The sequence below is a fragment of the Gymnoscopelus braueri genome (assembly GCF_963280865.1).
Source record: "Gymnoscopelus braueri genome assembly, chromosome: 16".
NCBI lineage: Eukaryota > Metazoa > Chordata > Actinopteri > Myctophiformes > Myctophidae > Gymnoscopelus > Gymnoscopelus braueri.
This window is the reverse complement of record NC_137616.1, coordinates 26552605-26579725: the sequence shown is the minus strand read 5'-3', so window position 1 is coordinate 26579725 and position 27121 is coordinate 26552605. Positions and strand designations below refer to the sequence as shown.

The 27121-nt window shown below is 42.9% G+C and overlaps 1 protein-coding gene across 8 annotated transcripts in view; it reads right to left on the bottom strand.

Moving 5' to 3' along the window:
- tulp4a (TUB like protein 4a) overlaps window positions 1-27121 on the bottom strand; it is a 43192-nt gene that overhangs the window by 10617 nt on the left and 5454 nt on the right. For all 8 annotated transcript variants that reach the window (XM_080453276.1, XM_080453275.1, XM_080453277.1 and 5 more), the window contains 7 exons: window positions 14645-14773; window positions 13466-13627; window positions 12650-12830; window positions 4530-4637; window positions 4191-4357; window positions 2680-2904; window positions 1470-1704 (listed from right to left, as the gene is read on the bottom strand). In XM_080453276.1, coding sequence (XP_080309402.1) covers window positions 1470-1704; window positions 2680-2904; window positions 4191-4357; window positions 4530-4637; window positions 12650-12830; window positions 13466-13627; window positions 14645-14773 — 1207 coding nt within the window. The remainder of the gene's footprint in view (window positions 1-1469; window positions 1705-2679; window positions 2905-4190; window positions 4358-4529; window positions 4638-12649; window positions 12831-13465; window positions 13628-14644; window positions 14774-27121) is intronic.

Sequence of the window (27121 nt, the reverse complement as noted above, 5' to 3'; positions counted from 1 at the left end):
ACGCATCTACAAATGTCAAAAATTTTGATTTAAAAAAATAGCAGATCTACAAGCTCTTATGAGCTTGTATATCTGCTATTTTTGTATAGACAAAGTATAAAATAATGGCTATAGATAAAATCTAAAATGACTCAGATGCGTTCCCGGATTGAATGGGTTAATGTTTGTAGAGTCATTAAATCTAGACTGTATAACATTGTTCTACTAAATGGGCAAGGCAAGTAACATATTAGACACCTTAGACAAATACTACATTTACATCCACGATTCCTTTTCGTTACATGCTTGTCAATCATATTCCATGACATAACAGCAATTCGAACATACATAAAATGTAAGATTTCTCATTGAATTGCAGATGTCAATGACCTTATTGTTATTTTACTATCCATAACGCTCAGGGGACCTTATGGTGGACAATCAGGGAACTTGTTAAAGGGATTGTAGGCGATTCAGAGATAAACAAAGAAAAAAAAAATTCGTTTCCCCGACCACCAGGGGGTGACGCAGGGAGGAGTTCCATAGAGTTAAGGGGACTTTAAACGGGCCATGCCGAATATAGGTTACTTTATTCGGATACAATTCGCGGAACTGCCCGCCCCTGCCGGTTCTCTGAATTTTTTATTTTAAATAGGCTCTTTCATGACAAATTGACCACATATATGAAGTTAAACAACTAAATTCTATCCAAACGCTATCTGAAAAGTAAATTATGTGCCTCAAAAACGAAGTTTGAGAGCGTTTTCAAACCGAAAGTAAAAAGTTCACACGGACACGGACGCGCACGGATGCGCACATGCGTGCGTTAATTTACGGCCCGACACCAACATAAACAGTAGGGAAATAAGGATTTCAGAAAGAGGACTGTGTTTCAATGCAGGAAAACACCCCAGCATCATTATATAGTGGCTGATAGAGGGGAAAAAATGCAAAATATATATATATAGACATTTTTCAAATTTAGGCTTAATGTTGCCAACAATCCCTTTAACCATTTGCTAAATAAAAAAACACAAACTTTTTGACTCGACTGCATTACAATAATTCCATATCTCCTTAATAGTACAGGAACATAACTGCTAATAATGCTGTTAGTATGTGACAATAAACTCCCTTAAAACTACCCTAACACCAATCTAACCCTAGCCTCGTTCCCAGCCTTACTCATCTGCGAAGAGAAAAGCCTGGTCACGACCTAATACAGAATGTCTATAGGGGCAGGACTTCCATCGTATGTATTTTCCCCGGAAACTATCTTTTTTGCGTTATCTCCTTGGGCAGTACTTCCGTTTAGACACTCAACCAGCTAGGACTTGCCCAGCGTGATCTATTCTAACCCTAAGCTCAGATCAGAGGCTTTCTTTCTCTGAAAAAAAAAAGCCTGGGGAATGTAGAAGTGAAAAGTGGATAGAAGGGGGTGGGCCGCTGAAAGTATGGGCAGGAGCACGCTAGTTAGATCAAAGTCTCACCTGCTTTCCCATCGGTCTTGGGGTCCATGATGACAAACTCAGGCCGCAGTTTGCTGATTCGTCGGCCCTTGAGAATAGGCACCAGACCACCGAGGTACTCCAGGTAGAGGGTGTAACAGGGCCCCCCCACCTCGGGGTTGTCCTCAGTGCGCTTCATGGTGCAGTGCAGACGCTCATTGCCAGCGGTCGGGTAGCTGACAAAGTCACGCATGTTGTTGGGGTCTGGGATGGGGGGCTAGGGGACAGTGCATAACAGGAGAAAAACCTCAATGCTATGATCATAGTATTTAGATTGCTTTCCTACAAGAGACTTGTGCATGAATGGATCTATATGTGTGCTACAATGAAACCTCATCCACAACTCATGTACAGAAAACCAACTTAGGTGAAAACGCGTTCACGCATCAGTTGGCCCAAGCACGCAAGTAGAGTAAGCTTAACCACCGATATATTTTGCTGTACAACGAACAGCGGATTGCCAATCTACCAGCTCGCAACGTGTCGCAATGAGACATGTTGCGAGCTTGTAGATCATAAATGTGTGATATATATGTGAATAATACGATTTCTTATAATGACATGCCTAATATAGGGACGCCAGGTTTTTAAGTGACTTAAAAATGATCTGGTCGTCGTATTTCCTTTGAAGTGTACTCTAGGCCAATGGTTTTCAAATTTTACACCAAAAGTAAAAATCTGAAGGCACACATAATTCATTGCGAAAATAGCAGATCTACAAGCTCACAACGCATCAAATCGTGATCCACTGTTAGCTTGCAGATCAACTATTTTCACTATTTATTTGTAAAGATTTTTTTTTATATATTGAAATAATCATGTGTGGTTGTCATAAAAGTCTCAAGGTATACCTGGACTTGTCTCATGGCACAACAGTGTGCCTTGGCACGCCGTTTTGAAACCACTGCAAGCTCATATGTATGGAGTCAATGAACTCGAGCTCTGTGGTTTGGCTTGTATGATGTCACTCGCCTACAGTACTCTGGAACTTTGTAAAGCCAATATTGGAAAACGTGAGGCGAACTCGCAGCCATAAATTTCATTCACGACTCGCATTACAAAGAAATTATGTTGAAAAAAATACAAATCTTTAATCAGTTTTATGCCCCTAGTGTTGGCTAAGATGGTCTCTATGGAGCACTGATGCATCTATGCCATGAGCTCATCGGAACTCCAACCCATGTTATGTTACCTTGGTGGTGGGGACAAAGGCAGCAGTGACGTAGGAACAGAGGCGGGAGGGCATGGTGAGCTTGGCCACATCTTTTTCTTCCTTCAGTGCCGTGGCAATGCCCTGCTGGCACAGCAGCTGCAGGCTGGCCACGCGGTGCTCCACCCGCACCACGTAGAGTGCCGGGCCACACGCCAAGAACAGGCGAGAGTCCCGGTGACCCCAGCACAGCGTAGTGATAGGACGCTGCAGGGACAGGAGGGAGGGAAGCCATGACAATGATACTCAGGACTTTTTTTTTTATTCACAATCTCCACATATGAAAAGGTTTTCCCCAGGTATAAAAGGGGTTATCACAGTCTACAGTAAAGATCAAGATCTTTATTGCCATGCCAAAACCAGAAACATTTCTTGGTACTTCTCAACATATCTGGTCTGAAGTACTAACATACTGTACATACAGAAACAGTGTAGTAGCCCAATAAAATGTCTAAAAACAAAAGCAAATACATAGAATAATTGCTTTGCATGTTCTCCCCCTGTCTCCTAGGGTAGGTACCCTCACAAAAACATGCAGTAATCCTGGTCACTATACTGCCTGATGGAGGGGAAGGGAACTGGTTGGAATAACGTGTTCCTTCCACGCGCTACGTCCAACCAGGGAAACTCCCCCCTGTCAGGTGACAAGAAGGTCAGTTGGCTCTCATGCATTGAAGGAGGCATGAGCTCGGCCCTGGGCTCCCTAGGTTGGCAGAGGGAAGGTAGTGCCCAGGATTACATAGACAATTGGCACTGGGTGTTAAAAATAGGGTTACAAAATCGTGGGATAAAAAAAAAAAGAAAAAAAGAAAAAAAGGGAATAATTGCTTCAAAAATCTTTTTTAACAAGAGAAAAATATATAAAATGCTTTAGAAATCAGCAGCATCAGAAGACCAGAATGGGCAACTTATTAATTCTGATTATGGGGAAGGTAATTGTTTGGTTTTAATGGCTTTGATGGCAGGTAACTGAGCAGACGCTTGGCAGGTTGTTACCCAGACCTGAGTCAGATAGCATTTGTAAACAACTGCTTTGATTTAGCCTTCTTGGACTACCACATGGGAGAGGGTATGCTACATATAACCACTTGGAATGACCTACAGCTTAAATTAAAGATCTGCTCTGCCATAACATACGGTCAATTTAAATCTTTGATTGCAGACCTACCCACAAGTGTCTGCAACTGCTTTTAAATTTGTGTTGTATCACGATAGGGGAAATTCTGTTTGTTTTGTTTTGTTTTATCATTTATATAAATATTGATGTGAAAATTAAACTGCACTGTGATGTATCTCGACGACACTGCAAATGAGGGCAATGAGGGCAACCTCAATGTCCTCAATGTCCCTGTCAAGGTTTGAAATGAAATATATTACTCAAGATAAATAAGTTTTTTTAATCTAATATACAAAAGACTTATCTGACACCTCATACATGTACTCTGACTGGGCTAAAAGAGATGAAGGCTAGGTTCTTTTGTATAGCTGATCACCTGTGCCGGTGTGTCCAGTGTATATATGTGTTCTCCGCGGACGTTGTAGAACTTGACGATGGCGTTCCTGGTTGGGGGAGGACAGGAGGGGTCTTGGGGGAGGAAGGTCCTCTCCATCCCTGCCACTGCCAACAGGTCCCCCTGAGAGCACCACTGGACCACCACATCTAAAAGCAGCAGGATGTCAAAACAGACACATTAAATTAAGTCGTGTATTAAGTTGTGTATGCAAGACCGACAAACATAGACAAGTAAAGGCACACATGTCTGCGAACATGCATGAATGCACAATTGCAAATGTGCCCGCACGGAGGTGCACAGGTGTGTCCACACACTTACCTTTAAGACATGTGCGTATGAGGGTGGGCGAGAGGTCATCGTAGTTGTTCATCAGGCTGATGTCTCCAGAGGTGAAGCTTACAGTCAGCAGTGGTTTCAGGCTGTGCACTGTGAGGAGACATGGAGAGGTCAGGCCACCATGGAAGAGGAAGTCAGACAGCAGCACAACACAAGTCAGTACAAATCACTTTATACCACTTGGTTGGTTTGAACATGCAACCATGTACAGTACAGTACATATACATTTGGATGGCAAAAGACATTTAACAAGAAAAGACAAGACCGATAAAACAACAAGTTTACCAAAAACAAAAATGTGTGCAAAATTAGGAGTGCCCTACATTCAGATAAACAGATGGAGGATTGAGATCAACAAATAAACTGGGCTTTCTGCACTAAGAGGCTACTTTCAGCAGCTACAATCTTTTTTCTTCTTTTTTCCCCCCAAAAATTTAGAGTAGCCAATAGTTTTTTACCCCATTTTTCTCCCCAATTAAGTCGTTAAGCCAATTAATTCCTCCCCACACACATTGCTGTGTTGTCACTTCTGTTGTATCCTACTGACTCACCCTGCCAGTGAGGAGCCCCCACCGGGAGGACGTAGGGCCTTTGTCCTACTCCTCCCTCCCAACACTCCCTGCTAACAGGTGCCGCCCCAGCCTCGTAGGAGTACATGCAGTGCAGCTGGCTTCCCTCCCCCGAACACGGGCCAATTGTGTTCACATAGACGCCCCGACAAAGCCGGATGCACCACGGTGGATTCGAACCCACAACCTCCGTGGTGGTGGGCAGGGACTTTACCACTGCGCCACCCGAGCGTCACAACTACAATTTAGTTTGAATTGGAATTTTGCTGAGCACACATGGTCTTTTTCCAACAACGTCATATTCATGTAGTTACGAGACATTGGAAAACCTGATACACCCGCACTTACAGTAGTGTATATTGCCAGCCACTGAGCATTAGTCTGCCCCAACGCTCCTGATTTCGTGTATAGAGGGGCGGGTGTATAGAGCCGGCGAGAGATTGCGGCTGATCCCATTGGTTCACCGATCTGTCCGTCAACCCCCGCCCCGTTAACACAACATTACGAGCGACGCCCACTGCACTCTGGTTGGTTGGGAAATGAAACACTTCCTCATACCCAGTACAGGCTATGGTTGGGCCAGGCTTTTATTCTTTAGCAAAACTAAGCAATAAAAGCCTGGAGATCGAGGCTACTGAGCATTGTCATTGAAGCAACTGGAGCCAATATTTCTAACCTTCAGGCTACACAGTAAAATCCTGAGTGTTAACACTCATATGCCGCCAATCGCGCATTAATGCGATCTAATAAATAGCGTGCTTGTCCGCCAAGATCGCATTAATGCGATCTAGTGATTAATTGGGGTTTATATCTCTGATCGCGCTATTCTGCTTATTTTTCATTCTAGGTTTCGAGTTCCACTTACTTCACCCACACTGGGATCCGGTTTCATGACTCGGGTTCCGTTTCCGGTTTTACATTTTTTTCCCCAGTCATTTTCGGCCAGAATAGGGAAAAACACGTTTTTTTACACGGTATAAAAAACTAACGGAGAGGTCCACTTCTATAATCTATGGTCTGGGTGACGAACAGTCATCGCCGTCGTGTATCACATCGTACTTTTGGCCGATCGGAGAATCTGAGAACACGTCACATCCGGTTTGACGTATTTGACTGTTTGACTCTGTGTGGGGGGGGCGAGCGAGTCAGCGAGCTGATCAAGGTGTCTATTTGCTGCTCTCTAGTGGCAGATTTGTCGTATGTGTTTAAAACAGCACTCAGACAATTTATTTGAATGAAAAATTACAAAATTAAAAAACACGCAAATCGCTGGCACAGGGGTGAGTACATTAGGAATAAACTCTGGCAGTCAATATTAATGTAAGGCTGAGAGTGTAAAAATGAGTTAATTAACACTCTGGATTTTACTCGTGTACTGCTGGCCCACACTGAAAGCAGGTTTCAACAGAACTAATAAGTTGCGATAAGTTACACCAATTAATGTTTTGCTCCTTCTTTTAGATGTCCTCTGTACTGGCCTCTTTCAAATAAACAAATACAATAAGTCAGTGAACATTTGACCATCGAATACACTGAGAGATCCTTTCGAAAACCAGAGAATGTGCTGGGCACTAGTGCTCTTTTACAGCGACACCTTGGACAAACACACACACACACACACACACACACACACACACACACACAGTTGGTCACTGCACAGCTCCACCGGAGCAGTTGGTTCAGTGCCTTGCTCAAGGCACTGAACCCCTCAGCTGAGTTGAGGGAGGGGTGAGTGGTGGCCACTCACGTCCCCACCCAGAATGTTTCTGCTGCTGCAGGGAATCAAACCCGAGACTCTTTCGGTTACAAATGCGCTCCTCTAACCTTTAGGCCACCAATGCCCCCAAACGCATAAGTATAATTAATAGTTCTTATGATGTACCTCAAAGAGAGCTGTGCCTAAACATATTCCTCCTCAATACTGGTGGCATTACATCGCTAGCGTCTTTGCACACTACGTCAGAGGACCAGGTGATCAATATGCATTTTCAAAGTGGGCCATAAAAATAGATTGGACGTGAGGGAGACGGTGCCTTTGTATGCCTGTGTGTCTGTGTGTATACTATAGCGGTAGTAGGCGGTGTTATGAGGGGCCAGTTCTATATCTGTAGAAAATAATCTAAGTAATTCATTCTCAGAAGGAATCTACTGCATTTTAATCAAAATAATACATTTGCCCCGACACATAGTCACACAAGTGCTTTTCCTCGTTGTATTTCATTCTATCATAAGTGTTATTAAAAGGCGGAGTGCTATAAATAACACACCTTACTGCAACCACCTACACTTTGGTCATATCGTCAACCTTGCATCTGTCCTTTCAAATTGTCCTGCAAGTGACCCAATTACCACAAACCTCTTTACTTTTTCTCCTTTAGATTTCCTGTCACTGATTTAGTGTTCTGTTAAATTCTTCTGCTTTGCATTGTAAAATACTCTTAGCTAGGATGCATATACTAGTATGATGCGGTGTGCACTGCAGTGATAATGGGTCATCATCATATATCATGACCCACTGCTTTGGCAGGTGGAGGAATAAGAAGGGTTGGTGTCTCAGGCAGGCTGTCGTCTAGAGAGACCATTTCTATCGGGGCCAATCAATTAGTATTGGCTGCTTTAATTAGTGAATTAGAGTATAATCAGCGGTCCAGCTATGGCAAGCACTTTTCGGCTTTACAATTCGATGCGCTATAAAAAAAAACAGTACAAGCGAGTAGTTAAGCTGAGGGGGGAGTAGGTAGAAAAGACAAAGGAAACCGATAAGCAAACAAAGTTGTTCCATGAGCTGCTGCACATGATAGACGCAACATGCGTCGGTCTATCAGCGGAGTGGTTGCAGTGCAGTCCCATCATATCACAACGTCCTTCCAGATAGGCATGACACAACAGCCTCACTACTGCTCTCTCTTATTATTAGTTCTTTATACTATTTCACACTTTGCTGAATGCTGACAGTGGAGATCGCCAAGGTAGTAAAGAAGTGCAAAGGACAAAAATACCAAATAGATTAACTGTCACATGGGTCCTCCATGTTTGGTTTGAAGCAGGAAACACGCCTTTGTCATGCTAGAATATTCTCCTATTTTGTTCTGCTTAGCCACTCTACATGAATGTGGCCCTGTGGGCAAGTCAAGACCAAGGAAGAGGCAGAGAACCCTGTTAGCAAAACAGGTCTGGTAATAATATGTTGTTAATGTTAACACTTTTGACAAGGGCATGCCTTCTAATGTACTGTAAAGTGACACTTTTAAAGGCCTAGGCATTCAGATTCACCAGCCTTGACCTTGCGTTCCATATCAATCCTAGGGGGCAGGGTTGAAGAAACCTGTATGTACCAGGCTGAGAATTGAGAAATTGACTATTCCCAATGAGGATTATGTATTGTGCTGTTACAGTACAGGTCACATTGCGGTGCTGTCTGGGGACTTCTCTAAGAGCTGTGAGCTTTCCAATAATAGCACACTGTCCACCTGGGCCAATGTAAAACATTGTTTTTAATTTAACACAATTTCCATTCTGTGTCCACAGTCCACACACACACACCTCTGATCGTCACTTGAGGGTCAGTGAGTGACGCACATCAGGGTTCTGGTGACGCATACTTTACACTGTGACAGCTGCTGTTGTTACAACACCGCCTGCCGTCCGCCATTGTCCCAAGCACCCAAGTCAGCAATTAGGACTTCCTGTAGCAAAGTCAGCCCAATGTCACAGTGACACACACACACGCACACGCCACGGTCATCCTGGTGTCCTCTCTGCCGTTGCACTCCTCCTTTCCCTCCATCGCTCTCCATCTTGACTGCCCCTCCTGCCCTATAGCCTATCTTCCACACACTTGGTCACAGTGGTTTGTTTTAATGCCCCTCGGAGACACTCGGCTCCTCTCCCTAACTGCCGCAGAAGTGGAGTGCTGGTCACTGGTCACCTTCCTATTTTCTGGTCTTAACCAGCTGGTTTGCTCTGGATATATGGCTTGCTAGCCTGATTGATTGATGTTTTTACTGACAGAAATGCGGATACATGAACGGTGACATCACATTCACACACGTGTTCACTCAGCGACGGCGGAGGAAACCATGCAAGGCACCAACCTACTCATCGGGGGCAGTTTGGGGTTCAGCGTCTTGCTCAAGAACAGCCGTGAATCGAAGTGGGAACCTTCCGATTCCCAATCGGTCGCTCTACCTCCTGAGCCACTGCCGCCCCGTGCAGGTGCAAACAAAATGACATTGAACAAGTGGCCCAGACAATATATCCAGAGCATCTATCAAAGTGGATATTTCTACCTATACATTTTACTTTGAATGACCTTTGAGATAACCTTTAGTGCCATGCTCTTTCCAGATAGTTTATTGTCTAATAAGCAGCCTAAGTAAGTAACTTCTTTCTTGGCTATAACTTCAAAGTCACCTGCTACCACTCTGAACCCAGGGGACTTATTTAGCATTGCATTACACCCTGTCTGGAGCCCTCATTCAATGCCATTTTGATTGTGCTTGCACCTCTTGGTTCTCAAACATCTCAATGTTACTCAAAACTAAGCTTCAGACATCGAAAAACAAACTGATAACTTTAAGACTACTTCTCGACCTTAAGCCCATGACCCATCTAAATCCAACACACTTTGCTAGTTTGGGATGGCTCAGGGTAGGTACAGTGCCCTCAATACCCTCATACCTGTCTAACTACTTCTCCAAAGTGAGTGAGTGACACCAACAGCCACAACACTAGAGGGAGCAAGTAGCGACCATGATCTGGTACTAACAAAATTTAGAATAAACATGGGAAAATTCTCATTCTACAACCAAAATGTGGAATTCCCTGACACCATCAATTAATTCACTGGTTTCTATCAAAACTGTCCTGAAAAAAATCAGGAGAAGGGGAGGTAAATTCCCATCAACAGGTGTCATTCACGCTGTCGTTTTTCCCTTTTCTCCAGTTTGTACATAGTGTTTGTATTTGTTGATGACATGTATTATAGTGTAACTGTAAACTTGTATTTTTATGCTATGTTGATTAATTGAATACATAGGAGTTCTGCACCAAGTAATCTTTCTACCCCTAATTTATCATGACAAGAGACTAGAAGAGCTGAATCATGAATGAAATCATCAGTGAAAACTAGCAGGTTACGTAAGACCACAGGCTGACTTCATGTCAGTTTAAACCACAAAAGAAACAGACTCAAATGATTCAATCGTTTACAGGGTTAGGGGTCAGTGTATTGGCAACATTACAGCATTTCCGCAGCCGTTGACCACCTGGCATCACCTATCAATTGTGACTCATCCTTCAGCAGGGCAAAACAAGACAAGCAAAGATCATGCATATTTATATCAGCACGGTCCCATCCAACTAATGTTAACAGAAGAACAGGGCCTACAGTACGTCAACTTGCACATCTGCCCTCCTACATCTATGTCACTGTTTCCCAAACAGTGGGTCGGGACCCATGTCTGGATCACGGACCAATTTCTATGGGTCGTGAGTAAATATCCCTTTATTTTGTGTTTCCTAAATCTTGTTATTAATTATTATTATTCCAAAAGATTTTCAAAACAAAATCTGTATGTTGTTGAAAACAAGATTTTTCTAAAATAATTTCATAATAATCAAATTAATTCCCTAAATTGAAGTGAAAATGGCAGATCTGCAAGCTTGTATCTGCTATTTTCACTAGTTTGGGTCCCGGGCAAACGTCTAATTTCTCTTTTGGGTCTCTTTTGGGACCTAAAACGTTTGGGAAACACTGGTCTACCGTAAGTTATGTGACAACACCAAGGAGACTAATTATATCATCTTGCGTTCCTGTGCAGTCTCTTCTGAGTCAAAAATCGTACCCTTCACCAGCACTGAGTTGAGGGAGCAAGAGAAGGTGGTGACGGAGCAGTGAACGACAGGACGAGGAGATCATGCAACCGAGGGAGGAGCAGGAAGCAAGACAGATGGTTTCACATCTGCCTTCATCCGTGCTGAACCACCGTGGGATGTAACAGCTGGTCAACTCTGCCCCGGTGTATAGCTCCCAATAGACACAATGCCTTACCAGCTAAACCCATTACAGATGACCCCTGCAGCTTTATGGCTGCTTAAGGTACCACACCGTGGTACCGTTTATGTGTCCTATTGCATATCCGATACAGTATGGAGACGTTATGTTGACAGATCTCACTGAACATAATGGTGTAAAATAGTTTAAAAGGGTACAGATTAAAAAGGGCAAGGCTGCTTTCCCTTGCCTGTTGGAGAGGATGAGGAGAGGCAGTGCAATAGACACGCAATAGATCGAAACAACGTCAACGCCATTACTGTATATTTGCTGCTCGTCACCAGGTGTTAAATAAACTGTGGTTTGTAATTACTATGGCAGGTTGATAGAATGTCTTGTCCTTACAGACAGTGGTAGAAAATTACACGGTGCAACATATTGGATAGTTCCTAATGATTTGACTCTGGTGTAAGCTAAGGCTGTCCCCAACTATGAATTTCTAGCCATTACATTACACACTGATACAACAATTTGCAGCAGCTTGTTGCACATATCTAAAGACCTGAACCTTCTCAGAAAGAACAGCCTGCTCTGGCTCTTGCTGTAGAGGGCATCTGAGATGAAAATCTAATGTTATACATTACATTTAATTAACTCATTCAGTGCCAAAAATATTTCTGGCTATATCACCCCTGTGCCAAGGCCAAAAATACATTGTAAAAAAAAAGTGCTCAGGAGCCGAGATACAGCCTTTTTCAGTAAGAAGTTAAACAAGAAGTGAATGGAGCAGCAAATCTTCAAATCATCATATCTTGGGTTCTGAACCTTTTTTTTCCATGACGTCGGTGACGTCATTGGTGCTCTGGGCTTATAAAAACGTGACGTCGGTGAGGTCAATGGCACTGAATGAGTTAAAAGCCGATTTAAAATCACAGATTAAGTACTGCTCATGGCCAACAAATACAGCTTGAAAACTTCCTCACCCCCCCCTTCCTCACCGCCCCACCCCCCCCCCCTCCCCCTCCCCAAAAAAATAATCTTTACGTTTTTTACGTCCGTGGCAGAATTGGATTTTGGACGTAAATTACGTCCTTGGCAGTGAATGAGTTAATAAAAGGTGTACAAAATATAAAATCGCGCCGCTGTGCGGCTGCAGGATATTCACAAGCCCGGGCCGCCATCCCCTCCCTCCCTCCTAACTAAAGGGACTCGCAATGCGCGTGGGACAGCGAACTCACATTTCAAATCGCATTGATTGACTGGTGATATAAACATAACTGACATACATTTTAATATCCAGACTTGACAGCAACAGGAATTAAGTGCACGATCTTGTGAGACCGTGGGACATCGTCCCAGCATTGTCAAGCTCGCAATGCGCATTGAGGATTTGCAGAAACGAGAGCTGTAGCTCATCTGCTCTAGTGGAGCAGAAATTAAAAAGTGATGACTCGACTAACACAACCGGAGCTGACAAAGAGCCCACTACTACAGCAGTCCAGTGGCAGAGCCTTCTTCTTAGAACTTAAGCAACATACCTTTGGGTGGGGAGTAGTCGTCGGAGTCTGTGTCACTCTCGCTGCTGTCCTCCACCAGGAAGCTGGGGTAGTTCCAGGACATGCTGACGATGCCGTCTGACTCGTGTAGCAGAATGTGAGCCAGCATGCGCCCGTGGCAGTCCATCACTATCACCTGTCCGTCCGCCGTACCAAACAACACCTACAGTAGAAGCACCACAGAACAACTCATCATCATGCATCATCTCATGATAAAACTACAGAGGACAGGACAGAGAGAAACAGAGATGGGGGAAAAAAGAGATTGATAGAGAAAAAAAACAGAAAGAGATTGAGAGAGGTGCTAGAAAGAAACAGACGATAGATTGAGAACATGAGTGAGTGTATGGTGTATCTGCAAAGATCCTAGCTGAAGGAAAGGGCTCCAGAAAAACATTATGGAGGCAATGAGGAACGACAGGGAAACATACAAAAACTGAAAGCTCTGTGACATCCAACCAAAGCCGACAAGACCGCAGCACGTAAGCAGAAATGCAGCCAAATAAAACCACTGTGTAGACAAGAGAGCGAGTACTGGCTGTCACTCACGACAAAGCTCCAGTGGCCATCAATGAATGAGACGGATTACTAAAAGTGGCAAATGCCAAAGAAAAACAAAAGTTCAGCCTATTAGCAAAAATAAAAATATAAGGATCTGTCTATTAGCATAACATTTTGCTGGGAAAATGCTTCCAGTGTGTGTGTGTGTGTGTGTGTGTGTGTGTGTGTGTGTGTGTGTGTGTGTGTGTGTGTGTGTGTGTGTGTGTGTGTGTGTGTGTGTGTGTGTGTGTGTGTTACCTGCTGGTCGTCAGGTGTCCAGATACCACAGGTGATCTGACTCTCCAGGTTGATCTCGGAGGACCAGTGCCTCTGCCCACTGACTGACCCCACCAGGACAAAGCCATCCCGGTAGGAGATGAGCGCCTGTGTCCCGTCATGGGACCAAGTGAAATCGCTCACCTAGGAAGGTAAAACATTCATAACGGGTCAGCTAATGAAGTTGGTCAGAAAGACCGCTTAGCAGTTGGGACATGGAACATAATTAACACCATAGTGACAATACCTAACGATACTGTGAACAGACGGTACTGCATGTCCTTTGTATTTGTCCTTGTCCAGAGCATAATTGGCAGACAGAGAGGACAGCAGGAACTTAATTGGAAGTAACAATGTATGCAACACTGGTTTGTGGGGTCCTTGAGGGGGCACCAGGGGGACCCCAGCTAAATTACTGATAGTTACGAACCAACCAATTCATTCCATGTGTACACTTTGAGTTAAATTAATACTGAGAATGTTACAGTGTAGATTGGGGTCACAGAGATATAGAAATGTGTATCAAACGGGGGTCTGTTGCCTTGTAATACAGTCAGGGTCCTTGAAATAAAAAGGTTGAGAATCACAGCTCTAAAATAAATGTATATCCATCACATGTGAGGTCTTTCCCAGCCTTGCTTCACGTGAAATGGGAGCACTTGTCACAAAAAAAACATCTTTTACCGGTTGCATCGTTCAAAGAGAATTCACCAAATTCACCAAATCACCAGCACTCACTTCAAGTCTATACATTTTCTGGAGGCCATAAGAGGAGGTAGTACCAGTTTCCCTGTAGACAGATGACCCCCCCTCCCCTTTTTTTTGGTATATATTTAATTTTTTATTTTTCATGATGCTTTTTTTGTACATAGTGGTATTTTTTCTCTGTTTTTTATGTTGATTTGAACTGTTTGGTTGCTACTATATATATGTCTATGAAATTAATTCAAGGACCCCAACGGAAACAAGTCCGCAAGGACTTTTTTGGTCGGACCTTTTAGACAAAAGTATTATAAATGTAACTGTGTTGTTTTACATTCTTTTGCCTAATAAAAATTTCAATCAATCAATCATTTCATTATCCGGTACAGGCAGCAACAACGCACAGACGTAATTCGAAGCGCCGAAACGTGTGCTAGCGATCTCCCTCATGTCTCTTACCTGAGCCCCACGGTCGTTGACGAGCTCCACAGACCAGCGTCCTTCATACTGGATCCACACGAAGATCCCCCCATCAGTATCACATGTAGCCAGCTTCTGGAAGGGCTCGTTCCAACGCACCAGAACCACCTGGTAAAACACACACACACACACACACACACACATACGGGAAGACAAATGAGAAACATTAAGCGGTAATTCTCAGGGTAATTCTGGGTCTCAGAGACCATTCTATGTCTCCATCACTGGTGAGCTGTCTTTGAATAAAATCAAACTGGTCCCGACCTGTTCTTAGGTCCCCCTTGCAGTCTGACTAGGGCTGGGCGATATATGGACAAAATCTAATACGATATTTTTCACCAAATACCTCAATATCGATATTGTGACGATAATATCGTATTGTGGCAATAATACATTTTTGTTTCATGAACGTTAAAAAACTGCAAAAATAGCCGATCTACAAGCGCACGTGTCATTTGATAGTATAAAATAGGGCTTAAGTGATTAAAACCAGGAAAAGACAACACAATATTACAAATACCAGACAATATCTAGTCTCTCAATAGATATATTGCCCAGCCGAACTCTGACCCTTGTACTGGTGACTTATGGACGTGGATGAGTATCTTAGTGTAAAGAAACAAATGACTAATTACATTCTGTGCAATATGGTGACTGGGTTCTCTAATGGTTAAAGAAATGGTCCACAGCTCATTCATGTTCATCAACAGCCATGCGTGCAGCCGCAAGTGCCCTTGAGCAGGACACTGAAACCCTGCCTGCTCATTCATGTAAATCGCTCTGGTTAAGAGTGTCTGCAAAATGCCTAAAATGTAAGATGTTATGCGCTCTACTACACACATTTCAGCCCCATCTAAATTTAGCTGTGGACCGGAAGAAAGTCAATCAGAAAGTGGGTTAGCCTCATTTTCAAAGTGACGCAAAAGAGGTGCTATGATATCCTGGAAGTCTTAGATAATGAGTTTCTATTGCTCCATTCCCACCCACCGTACATCCTCACGATGAACAACTCTCAATGTGTTGCACTTGCATCACACCGACAAACACACAAACTCTCAATGCTCGTTCATAACTGTAGTAGTGCAGTAGTGCAAGCGACAGCCAAACACCAATCAGTCTGATAAGGGTGGAGGGTTGCTGACTGAGAGGTTCATGACTGGCTACTTTATCCGGTAGTACCCACAAACGCTTGCCCAGAGAGAACACAAGCAAGAGATAGAGAGGCGACAGGGAGAGAGAGAGAGAGACATAAAAAAGAATCATGTTAACAAATTCATTTTGGAATCCTTCCAAGAACTCTTAACTTCAAATCTAATAGAGACTGAGAATAAGAAACAGAGGGCTGTACTAGCGTGAGATCAACATAGGGGTGAATGCACAGTGGTTTAATGATCAGACAGACCAGCAATGGAGACTATACGCGTCCCACTGTGGCAGCTGCGTCTCACAGATGTATGGGTTCCTGTACTGGCCCCACGGTTGACTAATGAAGAGATGGAATGGAACTGTGTAAGATGCACACCTTTAGACTGGAACTGGAGGCAAAGGGTGTCAGTCAATATACAGTATAAAGTAGAAAGCAGCAAAACCGAAATTGACATTTATTATTATTATAATAATTTTTCACTCGAATGTGCAACAGCGCTCGGTTTTTCTTTTCTCTGTGGCTTTGTGAAGTCCATATGCATGCTTTAAATCTCTCACACCTTTGTTGCTAGCAGCATCGCTTCCAATACCCCCACCCCCAATCCTGTGCCACCTTCCTCTGTAGCGTGACTCAGCCTGTTCCCTGAGGAATAATCCTAGTAGAAGCAGCTCCCATTTCCCTGGGAGCAGCACGTGGGTTCTGCACACTCATAGACACCCAGAACAGGCTTTTTTACCAGGGCTTACACTGACTGAGTGCACGCCCGACAGATCAGTGGTTCAGAGTTGGATTAGCCAACCCAACACACCTACTAGCCATAGACCATGGGAACAGCCATCATTAAATGTGACTTCACTTTTCTGAATGAGAGCTTCATAAGAACCCAAAGAGATAAAAGACATAACTTTGTGTCATATGTCACTTAAATCTGACCATTTGATTTGTTACAAGCTAGATGTACCATGCTGATTTTTGCTACCGCATTGCACTGTTCTGCAAAAAGGGTTAACGGTAACAGTTATGCCAGCAGCAAAGTTATGACGCCTATGTGTGTGTGACCATAGTAAATCACATAACCACCTGAGGCAATACTTGGCAGGCATACAGTACCTTTGCATTAAAGCTAGTGGATCATACAGCAGAATACTGAGGGGGAATACTGAGGCTTTAAAAAAAAAATTGGGGGTCTTTTTTTCCATGCTTTATTTAGAGAGGGATAGGGGAAAGTAGGCTGAGAGAGATGGGGTGTGACACGCAGCAAAGGTCGTCGGGAACGGGAGTCGAACCCGCGACACGCCGTCAGGCTGGCATTGCAGCCTAGGGTGCCTGGACCGTCACGCTACGGCCCAGGCCTGGTGAGTCCACCTCTGAAACCAATGTGGCAAGATGCCATTGTAGATGGCCCCAGCAACAGACAAAGTCAGAATGAGCGTCAAAAAATCAAACCAGTGTCAGAAATACACTGTAGTCAACGGGCAAATATGTATCCTTTAAATTTGAGTGGGGCAACAATATTTGTAATGAGTAATGATACAGTCAGGTACTGTAACTAACTAACTAACTAACTAACGGTCCGTATACTCAATAGTTTCAGGTGCAACTACTGGTCATTTGTTGAGTTTGTTTTGTGGAAAAGTAAATGCATAGTACAAACAATCTGGCAAGAAGATGATTCTGTGATAAATCAGCAATGCTGGGAATAGAGGATGCATCACTGTCTTGCATGTTGTTGAAAATGTTGTATGCACTCCAATTTTTGTCAGTGAATGCAATCTGTCTCTCACCAACATGGGGGCACACACACACACTATGCATGCATTCACTGAATGCAAACAACAGCTCATATGTTTAATACAGACAACCCAATACATCACCAACTCCCTGGAAACCTCGAGACACATTCTTTTGCCCCACAGGGCTCAAAAAGTGACCGGCTACAATAACATTCATCGATCTCCTGGCCCTGGGCCCTCAGTCAGAGGTGTGTGCGGTAAGGTGATCTGTGAGGTAGATTTACAGTGCTCTCACTTTTACTCCCAGTGACATAAATCCTAATGCAACTCTATAGGCCTATACAAGCCACCAGGGAGACAATGCGACTAGGTCTGCAGCACTGGTCCAGTGGTCCCCATGTTATTTTGAATGAGCTGACCATATCCACACACACCACAGAAAAGCCTGGTTATCTATCATTCAGCTGCAGCGGTCACCTGATGGCTGCAGTAAACACAGAGTAACGCTGCCTAGCTTGGGCCCATAGTTTACTGTTTTAAAAAAACTGTACATTTAACAGGTTTCGGCAACACTGTCAAAAGATAATTAATTACATTGCAGGAACCCTGTTAAAGCAAAATTTAGGCTGATTCATGGTATTATCTGACCCAATTCAACTCTACGTGTGTGTGTGTGTGTGTGTGTGTGTGTGTGTGTGTGTGTGTGTGTGTGTGTGTGTGTGTGTGTGTGTGTGTGTGTGTGTGTGTGTGTGTGTGTGTGCAATAATGCTCATTCACACACACAAACATAACATTGATGTCACCAAACAACCAACTTAGCACAGTAGTTTATGAATACTTTTGCCAAGCAAGAGTGCATGTGCCCACTCTGCCCTTCCCCGACATAATCCCTATCCCTGTGTGTGTGTGTGTGTGTGTGTGTGTGTGTGTGTGTGTGTGTGTGTGTGTGTGTGTGTGTGTGTGTGTGTGTGCGCACATGTGTGTGTAAACTGTAAATTTAGCCCAGCGTGGGGCTTAGTGTGAGCTGGTCAGTCAGCCCGTAGGGGGGACAGCTGACAGCCTAACTGTGACGCTGCGATTTAGGGGATCAGACGTCACATGGAGACAGACAGGATAAGACTGGGCAGTCACAGGACACAGAGGCCGGATGGCTAGCCAGTAAGAGACAAACAAAAACACACAAAACAGCAGGGTGGAGAAATAACTTCTGTTGTACCTGCCACAGCACCCTTCTGAATTGGGTGTCTAAATCCAGCGGATTTTCAACAGACCAGTTCCATGAGGCTGGTGGAACTGACAAAATGTGGTGTTAATATCCCACCCATCTACATACTTTAAGTTACAAGTCATTTAAATGAGGAACAAGTCAATTAAAATGAATTATTAATGGCTAGACATCTACAAAATTAGAGTGAATGACAAGCTGGAACAGGTCCGATACAAGCACGGTGCGGGCACAGATGCATGTGCGCATTCATCATTATCATCATCTCTAGCCCTTCCTGACAAATAAGAGACAGAGGCTGCAGGTTCTGAGACCAAGGCTTCTTACTAAGTGCACAGAACATTCATTGATACCTGTCTGCAACATTCGAACCTATTATCCGTCACTGTGCTCGAACGTCATGTCATCTGCGTTATTAGCATAAATAGCCTAGCTTAAATAACGGTAAACACAGACTCTTCATCAGGGTTGCATTGATGATTTGGATGGTGGTTGCACTCTATTTTAATGACGTCACTCGCACGTCGCTTACCACCTACACTACAGGTCACACAATAGACAATTGATGTGCATCTAGGCTCATTTCTATGTTAATCCTATGTTAATTCATGCTGGTGTGACAACCGACAGTCGGCAGCCTTTGTTAACTTTGTTGAGGTGGGAATTTAAGGTTGTTTTAAATCTATGCATCTGCGAGTGTGTACTCCGCCTCAAAATAGTGGTTGCACGGCGCGTTAGCCCATCCCATGACCAACGCAACCCTACTCCTCATGGTTGTGGTAACGAGTCAAAGTCGGGTCGTAAATGAACGGGCCGTTGTCAGACACAGCCAGGCCACTCAAAGTCACGTTTGTTTATCTCCCGCTTTGGGGAAGGGAAGCTGGTTGCATAACACTTTTGCATTTAGTCCCGCCTCTTCTTGGTTTTGATTTGATCGGTCTGATGAGTGGCGCTACTCTCCTAAAGTTGAACTATTTTCAACTTGAAGTGCTCAGGGCACTCCGAAAAAAAACGCTGGACGCTTGCGTCATTACATGGGTAGATCGGAGTTGACGGAGAAGTCCATGTTTCTTGACAATGGAAATAGTTGACTGATTGCCATCATTGTTAATGTTCGTCAAATCTCCGTCTTTTAATGTAGCTTGATAGCGATGCTAAGCTACCAATATACCAATATATCCTGAACATTAAACTTATACTCGCGTCATCAGTCTTCCTGCTGTGCATGTGGAGACCCTGGTTTCTATTTACTGCTCTGTGCTCTAGAGCCCACCTACTATATGAATGCACACATACACAGACCGTATCCTGTCTAAACCGGATCACTAGCAAAGTACGGGGTAATCAGCCCTGCAAGCCAGAAATAAATAACTAAATGAATAAATAACTAACCGAAAGTCCGAACCTTGTAATTGAGATCCAAATGCCAATGCCAATAGAACAACAAACATTTGAATCTTCAGATGTTCGGGGTCAGCCCTAGTTGTCAGTGCAGGCCCGTTCCCTGACTGAGAATCAGAGGGCGGCCACTGACCCAAGCAACTGCACCGAGGGGACAAAAATCAAATCAAGGGACAGCTGCATGTTTCATCAGAGTCAGCAGGAGTGTAAGGACACAGTTAGGGCATCAGCACATGGGTGCAGCCACGGCGCGCAGGTCACCACCGTTTCGTTCAAGTGACAAGACAGGTTTTTCTTCAATAATCAGTGAGTATATAGTTCAATTTTAGTTTGTAACCTTTTCTGCGAGAAGGCTACACAAATCCTTTTTTAATATCACATGTAGGCAACACAAACTAAGTTGCAGAATGTTCTGGTACTAGTCTAGGTCATAAAAGGAATAAAACTTTATTAAGGGAAGCAAGGCGATTTGGGAAAAAAACATTGAAGAAAGTGGGCCAAACTGGAAACAAAGCAGCAACTATCTCTACAGGCCAACCGCTCCCTCTCTCAGAAACTTTCCAGCAAACACAGATACACCTGCACCTGGGGGAGGACATGTTTGTGCACGTTATGCAACACGTCCTCTTCAGGGATGGATTAGCATGCTACGGTGCTAATGCTGTAACCGCTAAGCACTTCGGTCAGAGCCAATGGCATACAGCACAAGTTCACACATTCTCTCGCCTGAGACGAGCTTCTATGGTCAAGAGTTCCGAGTAGTGGAGAACAGTGACTTAAGAACACGACGAGCAGAAGGGACGAAACGGGATCAGTTGGCACGAGGAAAGCAAGGGTAGACGGTAGACAGACAGGGGGAATCAGCAGCGGTTGGAGGAGGATCGAGTATTGCCGTCAGGCAGAAACCTTGTATGTCCAAAGGAAAATTCAGGAAATGGAAAACAGAATGTGTGTTCCAATTAATCCAATGTAGTTATTATTTAGTCACAAGCTCTCGTTAATCATTTTTGTGAGCTTGTAGACAGGCTATTTTGCACGACACTCTTGTACGACGAAGTAGGGAATACATTTATGAAAGAACATAAAAAAGTATGAAAATATGGTGATACAAGGTTTCTGCTCGACAGCAACGATAGCCTTGAGCGGCGGCGGCAAGACACGGCAGCGCAACACCGACAAGCGTCTGTGAGCAGATGGTGGAAAAGTTGAGGAGGGTGATGAGAATACAGATCATGGTTGAAATCACTTGCTCAGGTTCAGGATCAGAGCTGCAACTATCGATTATTTTCCTAGCGATTATTCTATCAATTACTTTTTCAATGAATAGAGTAATAGAAGTGTTTTCTTAAATCATTTGTTTGATCTTTATATAGTATCAACAAATCAAAGTGAAAAAATGGATTAGCCTAATCGATTAGATTAACCCACTTAAGCCTTATTTAATACTTTGTTGTAGAACAGTGTCACACAAAAATAGCAAGCTCAGCTATTTCTATAATTAAAACAAAATTTCAAATTCCCGGCAAATCGATCATTTGCTTCGATTAACTGTTGCACCCCTAGTTACAATGCATCATGACTGACCAGTGACCACTGTTCCGTTCAGACTTGACTAATGAGACCAGATGGGCAGCATCACTGTAGTCACTCCAGCGCCCCACCCTCTCCACCAAACCCATTTTTAACAACGCCATAAAGGTCCCAGATCAGTGGCTGTCCCTGTGTGCCTTCTCTACTGGAGATGTACACTGATTTATTCATGGGGTTCCGCCAGGAAATGGCTTTTTAAATGCATGGAAACGTCATACGACTCATCTGGGAGTACAGGGAGGAAGGTGGGGGGTAAATAAGTGCCGACAGAGGTACTCGGAATACATACCATTAAATCTTCATTATTTCACTTCACAATAATACTGATGGAAGTACTTTCAGAGGTATGAGGTATGACAGTACGTATGTATAAAGGCAGACAAGTGTATTGTTTATCACAATAGAAGTTAAATCTTGGTCTAAGACTGTGCTAGTGCCATTTGATCTGATTATTGTGCAGATCAGTATATAGGCCACGTAAAACCAAGAGAAGGCACGTTTTAGACACCACATATTTGTATTTTATCAGCCTCTACAATCACATGGTAAAAAAGGCAATTCAGCTATTAGAAAAGTCTAGGAACGAGAGTGAGTGTGTTTGTATATAAACTAAACAAAGTCGTACACGTTAACAGTGGATATGCGTCACTGACTCAAACACACAACGCTTCCTCTCATCTCATCGCTCAGCTTTTGCAGTCTCAACACACATACTGACATTCTGCTGAGGCAGAATGCGTTTCATATTTTTAGCAGCAAAGGTAAAAAAAAAAGAAAGAAGAAATCTCCCCTTGAGATTCATTGTCACTTAGTGCTCTACTTTCTCTCACATTGTGCAACAGAGATAAAAGTCCAAATGGCCATTCAGACTACCAGCAACTAAGTGGTATTGCCACTGGTCCCATATAGAGGTAAATGTAGCCTGTAATGTATAGAATCGACATTTAAATAGCAATATCGAGCTTCACAGTGAGTTTCTGATCAGGGTGCAGTGCAGATCAGTATTTAGGCCACTTAAAACCAAGAGAAGGCACGTGTTTGGTACATCTACGTATGTACGTCTGTAATTCACGTATCTCGAGAACCGTTCAACCGACTGACTTCAAATTCGACACATGCGTACTGATATGCTCTGATGTCAAGTCCCAGATGTTTTTCTGCAGCATCATAAATAGACTACCACTGATCACTTTTCATCTTTATTTGAGCGTGACACTATTCTTTTCACACACACACACACCCTGTGAAAAAAAGGTCTGCAATTTTCATTTGTCGAAATTAGGATTTAAAAATAGTATCAAAGCATCTACGGACAATTTTCTTTCCAATTTCCCTTTTTGGTCTGTCTCTGGAAGACATATTTTTAGACCAAAAAGTCTTGCTGGCTTTCTAGATGGCTTAATGAAACTGCCAAGTGCTGTTGTAGACAAAGCCGTTGGGGGGGTTGAGGTGCGAGTGCACAACACAAGCATGTAGTGTACTTATGTCAGATCATGTAGAAGAATTATATGCACCCCTAAAAAAGAAAGAAAAAAAGGGTAAATATCGTGCTTCATTGATTATTTAGAAATACATTTTGATGTAATACTTTGAAATTGCAGTAATTACTGATTTTTTTAACAGATGGGTTCATAAATGGGTCATGTCCAAAACTATTAAAGAACATGTAATAGGTTGACTATAATGCCTCTTCATTCCATTATATAATGTGCCAAAGAAACCATTGGGTTGCATCAACATCAGCCTGTGGTAAATACATGTTGGGAGTAGGGCAGACCAGGCCTGGAATTTCATTTTAGGGGTAAGGCCACAGAAATAATTAATTGATTTGAAAGGTTAAACAGTTAAAGGGATAGTTCATCCGATAGTTCATCGATTAATCACTCCATGGAGACTTGAACTCATGGATACTTTTTAGTTTTTGTCGCATTCCTAAGACAATAATTTGATGACCGTTAGCGGTTCCGGTGGGAGACACAAAGAGTCTCCTTTCCCTTTGTGTCTCCTATCGGAACCGCTGCCTACCAGTCCGCTGGACATCAAATTATTGGCTTAGGAATGCGACAAAAACGAAAAAATATCCATGAATTCAAGTCTCCATGGGGTGACTAATCGATAGGGAAAAAAAGTAATTATTTGGGTGAACTATCCCTTTAAGGGTGATTCTATTTTAATACAAATATCAGTGAGATAAATAAAGTTACTTATTTCACAAAATAATGTATTGGTATTTACAAAGAAATTTCCAATATTTTAGTCAAAAGTTCATATATGCTCAGCCCTGGACTAATCAGAGTCAGTGGGCTTGTTTGAAGATGGGGAGTCAGGGGGAGTTCTTCAGAATCTCAACAAAAGACATCGTTATCTAAAAACTGTATTGACAGGATAGAGGCAGAGGAGACATGGTGATATCGGCTAGGGCTTTTTTTTAAGGGCATACGGCCAAACTGAGGAGGCATGGTGGCCATGGCCTCCATGAAATCCCTGCCCTGCGGAAGACACACCTGTCTTTCACCTTTAAAAAAAAAGAAAAAGAAAGAAAAATGGTTGTGGAAGAAGAAAACACCACAGATGAGGATAGGAATGGCACCTACGAACATAAATGCAGGTAAAGCTTAGTATACCTTGCACCCTTTGAAGCTACTAGCTTATAATTACCTTTCAGGGCTGTGGAAACAAACACAGGGAGGACGAACACTCATTAGGGACCTTCAACAGCGCTTGGGCAATCTTCTCATTAACTGTACAAGAGCTCATAGAGGTGTCCACAGGAACAGGAGAACAGTCGCTACAGTGTGGTCACATAACTCAGCTTCACTAAAGCTCTTCTAGTGAAGCAAAGTGACTCTTGTTCAGCCACCTGGCCGCGGACCCCAATTTGAAATATTTATGCCAGGGACCCCCATACAAGATTTGTGTTAATATTAATTTTAATATATTATTTTTTTCAATATTTTTTTCAATATATCTACAAGCTCACAATGTATGCAACGTGTTGTGAGCATGTACAACGGCTATTTTAGCTACTTTTGTATGACAAAATAGGGAATTAATCTGCAAAGAAAAAAATATGAAATATGGATATACAAGGTTTCTGCCTGAGAGCAATGATATGTTTCTATTATGCCATTTGGTGCTCATACAACCTTAGTGCATACATTTGCACCAAGGTTCCTCTGAGGGACACTAAGGGTGAAAGGTACTTTTGAGGATGGATAGGTGTCCTCAAAGGACTCGTCATGAGTGTCATCTTTGGAAACCTAACCTACAATGTGGTTATGCCCCGTTTGTTCTACAGGACCACCATCTATTCTGTATCATCCAATAAAAAAAACTTAAAAGCTTGTCTTTCCTACAAAGCCCGTATTGGCCAAAGTCCAGAAAACGCATCCATTCAGACATTCACTAATTTTAAAGTGATCCCAGGACACTCGGGTTTAGACCATCAGTTATAAAGGCATTTTTTTCCTATGCTGCTGGCAACACTGACCTTGGCAGGACTCGACTCCTACTGGATGAGCTCATGTTGCATTTTAGTGTGCTCTTTCATAATGTGAGCGAGGTTAATTTGTGTGAAAAGGACACTTGTCAAACACAATGACAATGCTGAATATGACGATACTTTAGAAGAACATGTTGAGTCAGGGGACACCTCTACATTTACTGCTGAAGGATCAGCGTTAAAGGTATAATGAGTAGGATTTGTAGGTTGCGGTTCGAAAACATGTTTTTCAGTTTGTAACAGGTTACATTCCATGTTATTCTCTCTCTGGAGTTTTTCAGGTCAAAGACCCCTTAGCTGAGAGAGAGAGATGAAGCAGGGACCCCCACTACATAATGTATAAATTTGTATTGCATATAAAAGCTTTTTTTTAATAGATTTCATAGATAGCTTAGCATAGCATAGACGTGTTTGACAGCACTATCTTCAGTGAATGTTTTTCTTTTCTAATACACATTAACATGAATCCAACACATTAATATATAAGATAATGAGCAAACAGACTTTTGTTTTTATAAACACTCAATACTTACTAAACTTGACCATTGGCTGCTGTTTTGCGCTTTACACCAATCTTAGCCAAAAATAGCAGATCTACAAGCTCACAACGCATTAACAAGTGGTTAATGTGAGTTTGTAGATCTGCTATTTTTGGCTAATGCCCCCCCCCCCAAGAATAGGGAGGCTAGGGTTCAAGCTGTTTTAATGTAAAAACATTTGGTGGCCCCCCTGTAATAACTCTGAGGACCCCCTAGGGGTCCAGGACCCCCTGTTGAAGACCCCTGCTCTGGACTATGTGGTTGACTGTGTATTGGCCTCTATACATATTAGCTGCAACGTTTATGCTGCGTTCACACTGGCAGCTCCAAAGCAATGCAGAATCTGTTGCTGTGTCTCTGTTTAAAGGGATACTTCACTTTAGGGCCGGGGACACATTTAAAAAAATATTAAAAATAAATGAAAAAAGTTATGGAAAATTCATGGCCCCCTCACGCATTAGAGTGTCCTACTAATGTGTGAGGGGGCCATGAATTTTCCATAACTTTTTTCATTTATTTTTAATATTTTTTTTAAATGTGTCCCCGGCCCGAAAGTGAAGTATCCCTTTAAGTGTTGATCAACATGCATGTTGTTGACATTCATCTCGTGTATATAAAAGGAAAATATAACGCCTGGTGTTAAAAAGAACACGGAACTGGCTTCATCATCATTTTGTGGATGTCATTATAGGCGGGAAAAAATAAAACAAAACAAAAAATCTTCAAAAATAGCAAATCTATAAGCTCATAACGCTTCGCATTGCAGCCTGCAGATCGCCTGTTTTCAAAACAATATCAGGGCTTAAGTGGTTACGGGTGGTCTAAAGGTTTTCAAGAGCAAATTCACACCAGTGCACCAGTACCAGCTAGTATTCACATCAACACGACGGAACGCACCTCAATACCACAAGGGACCTCGCCTCCCCTTTTCTACGCAAACCTCCTTTCTACAGCCACAGCCACCCCACCAATTCCCAAGCCGATTGGGTTTCTTGGGTCATCAGAACTGGGATATCGATGTGAGTGAGCTGATATGTCATAACCTGACAGAATTCATTAGGCGGTGTAATTTCCAGACTGTCAGGGACACCGAATTATGCACAGGGCGGACAAATGATGGATTTCACATTTCCCAAAGCGCTTATTTATTGCTTTATATCAAATATAGAGTGGGGAGTGGAAAAGACATCATCAATTTCAGTACTGAAGTTAGTGTAAGGGAGGCGGATATAGGGGAGAATTCTCAGCCAAGTAAAAGTGAGAATAAGAAAAGAAAAAAAAAGCTACAAAAATAGGCCACATTATCATGCTAAACAACA